This window comes from Saccostrea cucullata, unplaced genomic scaffold (genome assembly GCF_032062105.1).
Source record: "Saccostrea cucullata isolate Sc308-1 unplaced genomic scaffold, CSIRO_AGI_Scuc_v1 ctg3740, whole genome shotgun sequence".
NCBI classification, from domain to species: domain Eukaryota; kingdom Metazoa; phylum Mollusca; class Bivalvia; order Ostreida; family Ostreidae; genus Saccostrea; species Saccostrea cuccullata.
Window position 1 is genome coordinate 27501 of NW_026932194.1, and position 17086 is coordinate 44586.

The window sequence follows — 17086 nt, forward strand, 5'->3', positions numbered from 1 at the left end:
TATAAGAATTATCATGAAAAGCATGCGCATGCACGTGTGCTGCAATCTGATTGGCTGATATTTTAATTGTCTATAACTTTCTTAGTTTTCAACGAAACGGGATAAAATTTAGAATATGAATAGGTATCATAGATTCCTACATAATGGTACTACATGTATCAAAATTGAATGCACGAACATTCTTTCATGCAAGTGCGCGCGCGAAATACGCAAAAGGGCCAATATTTTTAAAAAACATTAAAATGTATATTGTAAAGATTTTTTTTATTTATTCTCACGATATATAGATATGCTAATTGTTTAGACAACATGCTATGATCATCATGCATGTACATGCACGTGCGTGCGCGTACAATGCGTTAAATGACATATAGTTGATATCATTATACCTTTTATAATTCTTTGATGAAATTCTTCGATACTGATCATATTTTGTAAAATGTCGTACAGGAATTAGGCACAAAAAGGGATTTGGGGAGCATTTGGGGAACATCTGTAACGGTCCCCGTTACAATTAGCACTAGTTTTTACTCTGTTTCTTATTATTATTTTTCTTCTTCCTGGGTACTTTTTTGTCCGCGAGTGATCTTGTAAACTGTTCACCCGAAGTAGGTAAAACCTTTTTAGGGTTAGTTGACATGTTATGTAGATTTGCGGAATCAAGGTCATTTTGCGTGCAAGTGCTTGCAAGAGCGCACACGTGCAACACGTAAAATGACCAATATTATTGTTTGCAGCTAACTGTAAAGTTTCACACTACGTCACGATCTTTTTCGTCAGATGCATCGTAAACAATTCACGTGATTGGTCAATTCAAATTATCAACATTGACATGGAAATAGTCTGTTGCACGAGCAACCAATCAGGGATAAGAAGAAAGTTCCAGTCGATAAGCTTGCGGTAAGGAGGCGTGTAAAATTTACCTTAAGTACAGCTGTCAACTAGATCGTGACGTAACGTGAAACTTTACAGTTAGCTGCAAACGATAATATAATAGATATGGCCGTAACTTTTCTATTTTTTGATTATATGCTTTGAAACTCATAATATGAATATATAATAGTATTATACACATGATGACATGATCAAAATAGCAAGATCTCACGCGCATGCACGTGCGCTTCGCTCTGTTTGGCTGAAACTAAAGTCTCAATATCTTTCTTCTTTTTCGACAAAATCCTTTGAAATTATGAATATGGTCATACACTATATGAAGATCTACAGCATGACATATAAAAATTATCATGAAAGCATGCGCATGCACGTGTGCTGCAATCTGATTGGCCGAAACTATAAATGCCTATAACTTTCTTAGATTTCAACAAAACGGGATGAAATTTAGAATATGAATAGGTATAATGGATTCCCATATTATGCTACTATCAAAATTGAATGCAAGGACATGCATGCACATGCGCAAAATGATTTATATACTTAAAACATGGTAACATTTATATTTGTATCATTTTTTGATTTTAAGTATATTAAAATATGTTAATCGTGTAGCCAACATGCCATGATCATCTTTTATATGTATGAACGTGCGCACGCATGCAGAACGTTGAATGACATTTATAATTGATATCATTATAAATTTTTTATTCTTAAATGAAATCCTTCGATACTAAGCAAATAAAAAAGTCTTACAGGAATAAGGCACAAAAAGGGATTTGGGGAGCGTTTGGGGAACATCTGTAACGGTCCCCGTTACAATTAACACTAGTTTCAATAGTGGTTGCAACATTGCACCTTGTTTGCATTAATTACAGGATCTGTACGTAGCCTTATGATGAAAATCTGAAAACGCTACAGTTATATATGCAGTTAATTCAATCCCTATTTTTTTATTTAGAAGTCTCAAAGGATTTTCAAGTTACGGACTGCACAAATATTTGAAGGAAAGACGAAAACTTTCCTTAGACTGCGAGTTATATTTCTTGTATTAAACTTTCAAATGTTATTAACTACAGATTCTAAATAATGTTTAAAATAATTTTTAAAAACTGTTGATAGGGAACGGATTTTTGTGTTGAAATGCCCGAAAACTACAAACAAGAGTAGTCACGGCGTAGTGGGCAGCGGACGTGTTTTCGCTGTCCTCCGATCGACTTGACATTTTTCGCTAAAAAAGCGTTTATTTTCTTTCTACGACTGTTTGGAAAGAAATATATCGTGTGTATAGTAGGGATGTCAATTTTACTCGGACAGCTTAGTCGAATAGTCGGATGCTTTAGTCGAACGATAGTCGAATATTCGTTTAATTTTATTTATTTTTTCGTACCAGTTTCACTGTTCGTTTTTTTTCAGACTGGTTTACAATATTGAACCTACGCTATCACCATATATAACGAATTTCTGAATTGTAAACATTCACGTAGTGCAATAAAAATTGTACATCAATATTGTATCCAATGTATTTAATTTCAAACTTAATATGTTAGCTGCACGTTTTATCTAAATGCAGGATATCAAACGCCCGTATTTGTCCTGGCTTTCTTTACATAACGGTATTACATGGGTTTATTCCCCGAATGGCTACTGGGATATAACAACAAGTAATTATCACACTCAATTAAGGGGCCCTCTAAGGGGTACAGGTAGACTTACCTGTATGAATAATCTACCAGAATTTAAATAAAATAGAACAGGTTTTCATTTCAATTTTTTTTTATGAGCACTGGTATAAATAAATATTTTGTATACATATTTTTAAATAAAAATATTGTATACACAAACATATTTAAAAATATAAACTATCTTGAAGTTCTATTGTTTAGCAGCACTGATTTTCACATTATAAATACTACTGTTTCACTTTCATATCACACATATTTACAGTATTTACAAGTTATATAGTCCATCTCCATATGTTTCATCACAACTAAGGGATCACTATCCAAGGTGAAGAAGTTCAGAAGCAGAGTCTGTGTAGGTCATAAGATCAATGATGCCATGCTGATACCTTTCTTTCAGTAGCTGCAGTCTTCTCTTTATAGTTGCATACCTTTCTTTCAGTAGCTGCAGTCTTCTCTTTATAGTTGCATACTTCTTCGCTGGAGGTCTAATACTTCCGCCGGCTTCTCTCTGAATCTTTTGGATCTCTTTTGCATTCTGTATGTCTTTGAACATCTTCACCACGACGAAGATGTTGGGATGTGCATGCTGTGCCATTCTTTTGAGTTTTCCATGCCATCCTTCCAGGCTGTTGTTGGTCCGTGGTCCCTCCGTTCCGAAATGATTCCACAGAAGTCTGTCACCATTCACCCACTGTTCTGTCACATAATCTGTAAAGGATTCCGTAGCTTGTGTGAGGTCAGCTTCATCTCTGTCTTCTAGGGCTCGGAACCAAACGTCTTCAATACAGTCAAGGGGAACAAGGGGAAGAACTGCTGCTCGTCTAACCAGAGTCTTTACGTTGTCATCTTCTTTGTAGGGAATCTGTAGTCCTGAGTGTTGAGCTTTTCGCCAAATAGCTTGTGTGAAGTGGAAAAAACAACCCTTGGTTGTTACACCCGGAAACACTTCTCTGATGGAGTTGTGGACTGCTGTCTCGAAGTCAGCTAGAGCACATGTGGGTACAAACTGTAGGCCAAGGTCGTTGACTTTGTCTTGAAGAAGGGTGAAGAATCTTGTATAGATGGCTTGACTCTTTCCTGGTAGTAGGGCATACACAACAGGTGTCATCACATCATCAGTCAGAATATAAATGATGTAGATCTGGTGGAAAAGGCTTGGGCAAGTGTACATGTAGAAAGTCCCGTTACAGAAAAAGGTCTCTGAAGCTGACAAGTCTCGCAGATTGTCTGTTGTTGAGAATGCGAGGATATTACTGTTCTGAATGGTGTTGTCTAGGAGAAGAAAACGTCCCCTATCTCTGTTTCTGTCAATTCCCCTCAAGTCGGATGTCAGCAGCTGTCTTTGGAAGTGGTGGAGTCTGTTTCCGGCGAGCTCTGTAAAGTGATGACTTGGCCGTGTTGAAGGTTGGCAATCTCTCAATGACTTCTCTGCTGGTGTCATCCCACTCGTTGTCTCGCAGCCTGTTGAGTTCCTCTGTGAAGATGGAAGGTATGGGTTTTACTTCTTCTGTGCATCGCCTTGAAATCTGGTTCATGATCTGTTTGGCAACAACCTCGGTGTGATCTGCAGGATGGGCGTGGAGCTGTCTTCCGAATCCTACGGGAACGTTGTTTTCTGTGGAGAGGCCAGCTGAGCTTGGTGTCTGTTCTTCGGTGAATTCTGTAGATGAAACCTTGAAAGGATAAGTTCTGGCCGCCTCTTCTGTTTGTGATGAATTTCACGTTGAGCTGTGCATTCGCCATTGTTGATGGGTGAAGAATGATGTGTCTTCATTTCCATCCCTGTATATATACTATTCTGAAGCTTGTGTTGTTCTTGTATTTACAGCTTGGACTGCATCATTAAGCAAGTTCAGCACTTCATTTCCATCCTTAAATAAATACTATTCTGTAGCTTGTGTTGTTCTTGTATTTACAGCTTGGACTGCATCATTAGGCAGAACAGTTCAGCACATCATTTTCTTTGACACTTATTACGATTTGCTTATTAAAGATTTCAAAGTGAACTGATATCAATTATCAGGTGCTTCATCAATTAGCTTATTAACTTAGGAATTCCATAAAAATCAAAGTGATCTGTTTTTATCTGGAATCGTCTATATTTATTATAAAAATTAAAACATAACTTTTGTATTTTATGATGATTTAAAAGAATGTTTTAATAATTAAAAACAATAAATAAATGAATTGAATTAGACAAAATTTTATTGAAACAATTTATTTATCATACATAAATATGGTTTTTTTTTATTTGTTAATTTGATATTTAAAAGATTTCGAAAATTTAGCACAAACAATTGTTTGTAAATTCTCCAAAAAAAATTAAATTAAAGGTACAATAAAAAAATAATTTTTCTGAAATCTTAATTTTATCTTTTTATATCCATTTATTTATTTATTCAGTATATTTCTGAAAAAAAACTTGAATGAAATAAAAAAGTCAATAAAATTAAATGAATATATCTTATTATTAAAATATTGCTTATCCAGGTAAACACAGGTAAGTCTACCTGTACCCCTTAGAGGGCCCTTTAATTGAGTGTGATAATTACTTGTTGTTTTATTCCAGTAGCCATTCGGGGAACACACCATTACATGTACCCCGTAATTGAAGCCAATTATTACGTGTCCGTCAAAGATCTTTTCACAGGAAAAAAATTAAAGCGTGTCTCTTATAAAAACAAAGAGAGAGCAAGAGCTTGGGATAAATTTAAATTATGAAATTTTGTGCAAACAATCAATGATTGTATGAAATTAATATCAGAAAAAGAAAACACGGTTTAATTACTCTCATATTAACTGACTCCGATTTACATGCATTTACAATTTTGTAATATTATAGCTGTTTACTAGTAATTAATATTTTTTCTTAATTAAGAGTTGTATCACGTCAGATCTTAGTTGAATCTACAAAATCTAAACAATTGCCCTCTCCATTTAAAACAGTCAGAGATAGACAATTATTAATAACATGTTTGATTTTCTTTCCCATTCTGCTTTTTTGTCATTTATGCGGATAACTTACTATAGGAAAGTTTCACTTGAAGACTGTGTATATGTTTGACTGATCGGCATATGATACATCAAGTTTGATGTTACACTGTAGAATTCAGTTCTGTTTCACATATATTTGATAACATTGTTTACCTTTTTAAAGCTATACCAAAACTGTAGATTTTGAAGACATGTTTGCCGAACATGCATCGACGTACAAATAATTTCTTTTGAACAATTAAACCATACCCTTAATTTTACATATGAAAATATTGATCTGTAAATAAATGAAATGGGCAAATATAAGTTTATTGCCTTGAATTCAAAATTACCTTGATGAAACACATTTTTAACAAATAATCGACTAAAGAAATTTTAGCCGAAAGTCGGTATGATCGAACGATAGTCGAGTACTCGAATATTCGTTGACATCCCTAGTGTATAGTGTATATAAAGTGTGATTCTTGTGCATTTACTGCACGTTTGGGATTTAAAATACCCTGAGAGAGCGAATATACCCGGTGTTTACCTGGTGAGTACCTACTCAGGTGTGATATTGACTCACGAGCAGAATTCTATTTATACTTTGTATGCATGTGTTATAACTCAATACATTCTATATCGAATATTTGAAAAATGGATCAAATGCTGAAACCAGTATACTTGAAGAACAACGAGCTTCTATCTGAAAGCGATGATGAACGAATCACAAATTTTGAGATGCTTCAAGCTGTTACTTCGTGCGTCGGTGATGCGGTGAAATGCATCCAATTAGACCGCGATTTGTGGCGAATATATCTGACCAATGCCCACAGCAGAAGTAAAATTCTACTGGAAGGTTTCGATTTTAAAAATCAGCACATATCTCCGTACGACACAAATCCATACTCCGCCGGCCTGGAAGGTCCAAGAGATCAAGCTTTAAAAGTAACAATATGCGGCGTTCCCCTATCCGTGGACGACTCAGCGATACACGAGATGTTAACTAAACTAGGGGTTTCCCCGAAAAGCGATCTTAAGTATGAAAAGATCCGTAACCCGACCAACAACAAAATGACCAACGTCCTGAATGGGAACCGGTTCATCTACCTCGATCCTCCATCAAAGGGACCACTTCCCCGATTCTCTTATTGCGCGGGCCTAAAATGCAAAATATTTCATAGAGGCCAAAATGTTGACAAACCCGCGGTAACATGTACCAAATGCTGGGAAGCCGGGCACTCAGCGCGCAACTGCACAAACGACCGCAGATGTGCCGCTTGCAAAAACACCGGGCATGACCCAGGAGATGAGTGTTGTCCCGAGTATGTTACTGGCAACCCCAAAAATGTGGAAACATTCAGCGGCGAAAAGAACATCCTATCCAACTTCTATTCCTGTAAATTAGACATCTATGGCGAATCCTTTACATCTGCAGAACAAGCCTTCCAACTCACCAAGGCCATTCGTGCCGGCAATCTGATCGCTGCAGAAAAAATCCGGGAAGCTAAAACCGCTCTGGATTGTAAATTCATTGGCAAATCCGTTTCCGAGTCACCACAGTGGCGACAAGATGCTGAATCAGTGATGGAGGAAATCATCGGTGCCAAGGTAGCCCAGTTAAAGGATATGAAGGATCTCCTTATATCATCAAAACCAAATGTCATCTTTGCTCATTCGGTTTACGACCGCTACTGGGGAACCGGGTTAGACGCGGAGAAAACCCTGTGCACAAACCCAGATGCCTGGCCTGGTAAAAATGTGATGGGCAAAATCATTCAGCGAATTGCAGATAAATGCAGACACAGACCACGCGCGGCGTCCCAACCAAGGCCCCAGCGCAAGGCCAAGCAGCAAGGAATTGACAGCTACTTAGGGTAAAATGTTTACTGTAAAATTTAGAAACTCTCTATTTCCTTTTTTTCCTCTCACTTTGTAAAGCAATATTTTTCCTTTTGTCACAATGTCTACCTTAAAATGTCTGTCGTTAAACTGTAGGGGGTTGAATGATTATAACAAAAGATGTATTTTGTATGAGTGGTTAAAAACGTTGACTGCGACAAAGCATTTTTGCAAGAAACTCATTTTGTATCAGAAAAGGAGACGCAGTACAATGCAAGATGGCTAGGGTCTTCTTATCATTGTTTTTCTAATTCCCCCCACAGTAGGGGCGTTACAATATTGTTTAAAAAAGAATTCTCATTTAAGTTTATAAATCAGCACAGATCTAATGACGGTCGCATCATATTGTTAAATATTGAACACGATAACAAAAATATAACCCTTATCAATATATATGCGCCAAACACTGAAAATTTAAGATCTGATTTTTTCAAAAAGGTTTCTAAATGGATATCGCAATATAGTTTAAATGAAGAAAACGTAATTTTTGTTGGCGATCTCAATTGTGATTCAAACAACAAGAGAGACAAAAGCGCAAAAATATTGCAAGATACAATTTCTAAGTTTTCATTTCTTGATCTCTGGTTAAATTTAAATCACCAGAAAAATGGTAATACTTGGTGTGGCGGGCAAAACGTACCTAAAAGTAGAATTGATTACGTATTTTTCACTGACAACTTCTGCCACAAACCTTTAAATTTTCTAATAAAACCGCCAAATGTTTCTAAGTCATCTTGCTCTCGTTTTTAAATGTGAAATTTCTGGAAATACACGCGGAAAAGGTTATTGGAAGTTAAACACATCGATCTTAAAAGAATCGGCGTATTGTGATTTAATCAACAATTTTTTCGCTGACCTACCCGAAGAAATTAGAAATAACAGCAATTGTAAAACTAAATGGGAACTAATTAAGTTTAAAATCAAGAAACTTAGTATTGACTACTGTAAAAACAGAAACAAAACTCAAAGGGAAAAAATACAAAAGATCGAAAACGAAATTGAACAAATGGAAAATAAGCACTTTACAGATATAGATATGATACGAAAAAAAGATCTTGAAAATCAACTTGATAATTATTATGAAAACAAGGCAAAAGGAGCACAAATTCGATCAAGAGCAAGATGGATAGATGAGGGTGAAAAGAATACAGCATACTTTTTAAGGCTCGAAAATAAACATCAATCACATAACGTTATAAACAGAATCAGAGTCAATGAAAAAATCCTTACCAAGACCGACGATATACTTAATCAACTATGTTTATTTTATGAAAACTTGTATTCATCTCAGAAAATTACAGTTGAAAGAATAAATAATTACCTACGCGATATTGAAATGCAAACTAAGCTTACTGATGACAAGAAAGATTTCTTTGACAAATTTCCTACATTAAAAGAATGTTCCGAGGCAGTATTTGAAATGAAAAACAACAAATCCCCTGGACTCGACGGCTTACCGGTTGAGTTTTACAAAATGTTTTGGAAACATTTAAAACAATACATGTATGATGCGCTTATTAAATCTTACGAAGAACAAGAATTAACAACTAGAGCCGAGCTCGTTGCAAAGCAACGAGTAGGTCTTCCGTCCTGTTTGACCGGAAGTAACTTTCATTTTTAAAAAAAGAGTAATGAAGTCCAAAAATGGGTTAATCCTCCAAATCTATGTTAATTATTGCAAAATTAAGCCATTCTTTGGTACTTCCGGTTTGACCGGAAGTGAAGACTACGGACGGAAAATTAATATTTAAGCTTCTAGTGACACATGTTACCCCAAAACCTGTCAAAAACGGCAAAAGTATGCATTTTCTGACTACTTCCGGATCGACCGGAAGTGACGTCGCCGGACGTATTTTGACGACCCCATTAGATAAAGCTTGATATTTTGAACAACTTTCCTTCTTTGATGTATAACAAATTCTCAATACTTTTTGAGATATCTGGAAAAAACTTTTGGCCCCTCTAGATCCCTTAATTTAGGGGTCAGCCCTTTTTTCGACATATCATTTGAAAGATCTTCTAATTCTGCACAAATTGTGTTCTATATATTTTAACAAAATATTTTTAGTTTAGAAGATAAAAAGAAAAATGTGAGTAATTTTTGGTTCTTTTAAGCGTTCTAATTTTTGACCCCGATATAGCGCCATTTTGAATAGAGAAATCGAAAAACAAACCAGAAGTCTCTGTCGAGACTGAAGCTCTACTGGTTTGAACTTATAGCAAAGGAAGAGAAAGTACTTAAGCAGCTGGGATTTGAAACTTTATAAACAGCATTAAATAGAATAATGATCGTTGATAAAGTCTCTTTATGTTCTTAGTGTAGTCTACTTGTGTGCCAAGTTATACTGAAATCAGACCAAAACTGTAGGAGGAGTAGCATTTTGAAACAATTTTACAGACATTTCTATTTTTAGTAACCACGGCAACACCGTTCATCAAAATTAAAATTCGATACACAGAATTATGTATCTTAGTGTAGTCTACTTGTGTGCCAAGTTATATTGAAATCAGACCAAAACTATAGGAGGAGTAGCATTTTGAAACAATTTTACAGATATTTCTATTTTTAGTAACCACGACAACATCATTCATCATATCAAAAACCGATATACAGAATTATGTATCTTGGTGTATTCTACTTGTTTGCCAAGTTATACTGAAATCAGACCAAAACTGTAGGAGGAGTAGCATTTTGAAACAATTTCACAGAAATTTCTATTTTTAGTAACCACTGCAACACCGTTCATCGTAATAAAAAAACCGATGCACAAAGTTATGTATCTTAGTGTAGTCTACTTGTGTGCCAAGTTATGCTGAAATGAGACCAAAACTGTAGGAGGAGTAGCATTTTGAAACAATTTTACAGAAATTTCTATTTTTAGTAACCACGGCAACATCGTTCATCGAAATCAAAAACCAATACACAGAATTATGTATCTTAGTGTAGTCTACTTGTGTGCCAAGTTATACTGAAATCAGACCAAAACTGTAGGAGGAGTAGCATTTTGAAAGAATTTCACAGAAATTTCTATTTTTAGTAACCACAGCAACACCGTTCATCGAAATCAAAAACTGATACACAGAATTATGTATCTTAGTGCATTCTACTTGTTTGCCAACTTATACTGAAATCAGATCAAAACTGTAGGAGGAGAAGCATTTTGAAAGAATTTCACAGAAATTTCTATTTTTAGTAACCTGGGCAACGCCGTTCATTGAAATCAAAAACCGATACACGGAATTATGTATCTTAGTGTAGTCTACTTGTGTGCCAAGTTATACTGAAATCAAACCAAAATTGTAGGAGGAGTAGCATTTTGAAAGAATTTCACAGAAATTTCTATTTTTAGTAACCACGGCAACACCATTCATTGAAATCAAAAACCGATATACAGAATTATGTATCTTAGTGTAGTCTACTTGTGTGCCAAGTTATACTGAAATCAGACCAAAACTGTAGGAGGAGTAGCATTTTGAAAGAATTTCACAGAAATTTCTATTTTTAGTAACCACGGCAACACCGTTCATCGAAATCAAAAACCGATGCACAAAGTTATGTATCTTAGTGTAGTCTACTTGTGTGCCAAGTTATACTGAAATCAGACCAAAACTGTAAGAGGAGTAGCATTTTCAAACAATTTTACAGAAATTTCTATTTTTAGTAACCACGGCAACACCGTTCATCGAAATCAAAAACCGATACACAGAATCATGTATCATAGTGTAATCTACTTGTGTGCCAAGTTATATTGAAATCAGACCAAAACTGTAGGAGGAGTAGCATTTTGAAAGAATTTCACAGAAATTTCTATTTTTAGTAACCACGGCAACACCGTTCATCGAAATCAAAAACCGATACATAGAATTGTGTATCTTAGTGTAGTCTACTTGTGTGCCAAGTTATACTGAAATCAGACCAAAACTGTTGGAGGAGTAGCATTTTGAAACAATTTTACAGAAATTTCTATTTTTAGTAACCACGGCAACACCGTTCATCAAAATCAAAAACCGATACACAGAATTATGTATCTTAGTGTAGTCTACTTGTGTGCCAAGTTATACTGAAATCAGACCAAAACTGTAGGAGGAGTAGCATTTTGAAAGAATTTCACAGAAATTTCTATTTTTAGTAACCACGGCAACATCGTTCATCGAAATCAAAAACCAATACACAGAATTATGTATCCTAGTGTAGTCTACTTGTGTGCCAAGTTATACTGAAATCAGACCAAAATTGTAGAAGGAGTAGCATTTTGAAAGAATTTCACAGAAATTTCTATTTTTAGTAACCACGGCAACACCATTCATCGAAATCAAAAACCGACACACAGAATTATGTATCTTAGTGTAGTCTACTTGTGTGCCAAGTTATACTGAAATCAGACCAAAACTGTAGGAGGAGTAGCATTTTGAAACAATTTTACAGAAATTTCTATTTTTAGTAACCACGGCAACACCGTTCATCGAAATCAAAAACCGATACACAGAATTATGTATCTTAGTGTAGACCACTTGTGTGCCAAGTTATACTGAAATCAGACCAAAACTGTAGGAGGAGTAGCATTTTGAAAGAATTTCACAGAAATTTCTATTTTTTGTAACCACGGCAACACCGTTCATCGAAATCAAAAACCGATGCACAAAGTTATGTATCTTAGTGTAGTCTACTTGTGTGCCAAGTTATACTGAAATCAGACCAAAACTGTAAGAGGAGTAGCATTTTGAAACAATTTTACAGAAATTTCTATTTTTAGTAACCACGGCAACACCGTTCATCAAAATCAAAAACCGATACACAGAATTATGTATCTTAGTGTAGTCTACTTGTGTGCCAAGTTATACTGAAATCAGACCAAAACTGTAGGAGGAGTAGCATTTTGAAAGAATTTCACAGAAATTTCTATTTTTAGTAACCACGGCAACATCGTTCATCGAAATCAAAAACCGATACACAGAATTATGTATCTTAGTGTAGTCTACTTGTGTGCCAAGTTATACTGAAATCAGACCAAAATTGTAGGAGGAGTAGCATTTTGAAAGAATTTCACAGAAATTTCTATTTTTAGTAACCACGGCAACACCATTCATCGAAATCAAAAACCGACACACAGAATTATGTATCTTAGTGTAGTCTACTTGTGTGCCAAGTTATACTGAAATCAGACCAAAACTGTAGGAGGAGTAGCATTTTGAAACAATTTTACAGAAATTTCTATTTTTAGTAACCACGGCAACACCGTTCATCGAAATCAAAAACCGATACACAGAATTATGTATCTTAGTGTAGTCTACTTGTGTGCCAAGTTATACTGAAATCAGACCAAAACTATAGGAGGAGTAGCATTTTGAAAGAATTTCACAGAAATTTCTATTTTTAGTAACCACGGCAACACCGTTCATCGAAATCAAAAACCGATGCACAAAGTTATGTATCTTAGTGTAGTCTACTTGTGTGCCAAGTTATACTGAAATCAGACCAAAACTGTAAGAGGAGTAGCATTTTCAAACAATTTTACAGAAATTTCTATTTTTAGTAACCACGGCAACACCGTTCATCGAAATCAAAAACCGATACACAGAATCATGTATCATAGTGTAATCTACTTGTGTGCCAAGTTATATTGAAATCAGACCAAAACTGTAGGAGGAGTAGCATTTTGAAAGAATTTCACAGAAATTTCTATTTTTAGTAACCACGGCAACACCGTTCATCGAAATCAAAAACCGATACATAGAATTGTGTATCTTAGTGTAGTCTACTTGTGTGCCAAGTTATACTGAAATCAGACCAAAACTGTTGGAGGAGTAGCATTTTGAAACAATTTTACAGAAATTTCTATTTTTAGTAACCACGGCAACACCGTTCATCAAAATCAAAAACCGATACACAGAATTATGTATCTTAGTGTAGTCTACTTGTGTGCCAAGTTATACTGAAATCAGACCAAAACTGTAGGAGGAGTAGCATTTTGAAAGAATTTCACAGAAATTTCTATTTTTAGTAACCACGGCAACATCGTTCATCGAAATCAAAAACCAATACACAGAATTATGTATCTTAGTGTAGTCTACTTGTGTGCCAAGTTATACTGAAATCAGACCAAAATTGTAGAAGGAGTAGCATTTTGAAAGAATTTCACAGAAATTTCTATTTTTAGTAACCACGGCAACACCATTCATCGAAATCAAAAACCGACACACAGAATTATGTATCTTAGTGTAGTCTACTTGTGTGCCAAGTTATACTGAAATCAGACCAAAACTGTAGGAGGAGTAGCATTTTGAAACAATTTTACAGAAATTTCTATTTTTAGTAACCACGGCAACACCGTTCATCGAAATCAAAAACCGATACACAGAATTATGTATCTTAGTGTAGACCACTTGTGTGCCAAGTTATACTGAAATCAGACCAAAACTGTAGGAGGAGTAGCATTTTGAAAGAATTTCACAGAAATTTCTATTTTTTGTAACCACGGCAACACCGTTCATCGAAATCAAAAACCGATGCACAAAGTTATGTATCTTAGTGTAGTCTACTTGTGTGCCAAGTTATACTGAAATCAGACCAAAACTGTAAGAGGAGTAGCATTTTGAAACAATTTTACAGAAATTTCTATTTTTAGTAACCACGGCAACACCGTTCATCAAAATCAAAAACCGATACACAGAATTATGTATCTTAGTGTAGTCTACTTGTGTGCCAAGTTATACTGAAATCAGACCAAAACTGTAGGAGGAGTAGCATTTTGAAAGAATTTCACAGAAATTTCTATTTTTAGTAACCACGGCAACATCGTTCATCGAAATCAAAAACCGATACACAGAATTATGTATCTTAGTGTAGTCTACTTGTGTGCCAAGTTATACTGAAATCAGACCAAAATTGTAGGAGGAGTAGCATTTTGAAAGAATTTCACAGAAATTTCTATTTTTAGTAACCACGGCAACACCATTCATCGAAATCAAAAACCGACACACAGAATTATGTATCTTAGTGTAGTCTACTTGTGTGCCAAGTTATACTGAAATCAGACCAAAACTGTAGGAGGAGTAGCATTTTGAAACAATTTTACAGAAATTTCTATTTTTAGTAACCACGGCAACACCGTTCATCGAAATCAAAAACCGATACACAGAATTATGTATCTTAGTGTAGTCTACTTGTGTGCCAAGTTATACTGAAATCAGACCAAAACTATAGGAGGAGTAGCATTTTGAAAGAATTTCACAGAAATTTCTATTTTTAGTAACCACGGCAACACCGTTCATCGAAATCAAAAACCGATACACAGAATTATGTATCTTAGTGTAGTCTACTTGTGTGCCAAGTTATATTGAAATTAGACCAAAACTGTAGGAGGAGTAGCATTTTGAAAAATTGTTTACAGACAGACGGACAGACAGACAGACGGACGGACGCCGGACGCATTACTATCGCATAAGCTCTTCTGGTCTCTGACCAGTAGAGCTAAAAACGATGTGCACAACTTCAATCTTTCTATTATCTAAAATCAGTAGAATTTCTGCTCCAGCTTTAACCGTCTCTGAGCCTTTGTCTGGAAACGAAAGCCTATAAATTTTCGTTTAAAGGGAAATAACTCAAAACCGGAAGTGGCTTTTTGAAATTTAAGACAGCATTCTGATAGAGTTTATTAACGTCTATAATCTCTGAAAATTTGAGTGAAATCCGTTGAGAAATGAGTGAGATATGAGGCTTCAAAGTTGGCGTCTAGGAAGTAGAAGAAAAAAAAAAGAATAATAATCTTTACCAACAGAATCAGTAGAAGGTCTTCCGTTGGAAACGGAAGACCTTAAATACACAAAAATGTTCCGTTTTGTCTTTAATTCACAAGAAAGGTGATCTTGATAAACCTCAAAATTACCGTCCCATAAGTTTAACAAATTGCGATTGTCTTCTCTCGGCGTTTAAAAAAAAATTATAAATAAATTAATTAACCCGGATCAGTTTGGGTATATAAAAGGACGATATATAGGTAGTAATGCAAGACTTATTTTAGATATCTTTGAATACTGGGAAAGAAACAATGAATCGGGTATACTGTTATTTGCTGACTTTCAGAAAGCGTTTGACTCAGTTGAGTGGGAATTTCTGATTCAATCAATGAAGAAGTTTAACTTCGGTGACAACTTTGTCAGATGGATCAAAGTCTTATATACAAACCCTTACTTTCACATAAAAAATAATGGCTGGATTTCTAGAAAATGTCAGATGAATAGAGGTATCAGACAGGGGTGTCCTGTCTCAGCTATATTATTTCTATTCGTAATGGAAATCTTATCTACAAAGGTAAATAAATCAGATAATGTTCAAGGTTTTAAAATATGTAATACGCAAAAGGAAATAAAATGCATACAGCATGCGGATGATAGTACTTTTCCAGTCAAAGATGAAGAATCTCTTAAACATGTAATTAAAATCATTGAAGATTTCGGGTCGATTTCCGGCACAAAGTTGAACTTATCAAAAACAGAATGTATTCTATTGGGAGATCTTAAAGAAGACATGGAAGGGGAGACATCTCTATATGGTGTCAGAATTAACTCTAAAACAATAAAATGCCTCGGCATATACATCGGGCATGACGAAGCAGAAAGAAATGAGAAAAACTGGCTATGCAAATTAAGAGAATTTGAAAAAATACTTGACTCTTGGCGAAGCAGAAAATTAACTATTTTTGGAAAATGTCAGATTATAATAAATTCTCTATTAATTTCAAAAATATTATACACTGCTTCCATATTAGAGAATCCAGAGCAATCTTTCATCAAAGGTCTAAACAAAATAATATTCTCCTTCATTTGGGGCAACCGTGAAAGAATAAAACGCAAAACCTTAATAAGAAGCATAAACGAAGGCGGAATCGGTATCACTGACTTTGAGTCTAAAGTCAAAGCTATTAAAGCCTCATGGGTTACAAAGATTACAAAAGATAAAAGCAGTCTACTCTCTCTCGTAAATGCTGTTTTATACAAAAATAATATAGATTTTGCGTTTTTAACAAATTCAAGTGTAACAAATTACAATGATTTCATACTAAACTCCCTTCCTGAGTTTTATAAAGAGGTTGTCTTGGCTTTTAATGAATGTAAGGATAATACTTTTACAAATCTTGCAAATCAGAATATTTGGCTTAATAAAAACATTTGCTTTAAAGGTAAACCACTATTCTTTCCGAATTGGACTAAAGGGGGTCTTTTGTTAGTAAAAGACCTCTTTAATGACAATGGTTTCAACACTGTAAATGAAATTAAAGAAAAATTAGCATCCACTAATAATTTCCTTTGCGAATATCTAATGGTAAAGACCGCCTTAAAAAAACACTATTCACGCATAAACATGCAAACTATAAACTTCGTAAACACAAACGCTAATCAACAATTCTATTTTGACGGAAAATTTGAAGATATTTCTAATAAAAAATCTTGTTTTTTCTACAACATTTTAATAAAAAAGAAATCGCATAAGCCAATCATGGAAAATATCTGGTGTAGAGAATTCCAAATAGATAAGAGTCATTTCGATATTATATATAAAAATAAAGTTCGCTCATTATTTGATAAATCTGTATCAGAATTTAGTTATAAGCTACTACATAATCTGTTGACTACAA

The 17086-nt window shown here is 34.9% G+C and overlaps 1 protein-coding gene across 1 annotated transcript; it reads right to left on the bottom strand.

The window, feature by feature from the left end:
* Positions 1–2862: 2862 nt before the first annotated feature.
* Positions 2863–3747, bottom strand: LOC134234630 (uncharacterized). The gene has a single exon (XM_062716704.1). It carries the CDS (start codon positions 3745–3747, stop codon positions 2893–2895), a length of 855 nt encoding a protein of 284 aa, XP_062572688.1. The 3' UTR covers positions 2863–2892.
* Between the last annotated feature and the right edge of the window lie 13339 nt (positions 3748–17086).

What these genes read in the sequence shown, in the direction of transcription:
- LOC134234630 (XM_062716704.1), bottom strand. Translation starts at nt 3,747, where the DNA reads ATGTACACTTGCCCAAGCCTTTTCCACCAGATCTACATCATTTATATT.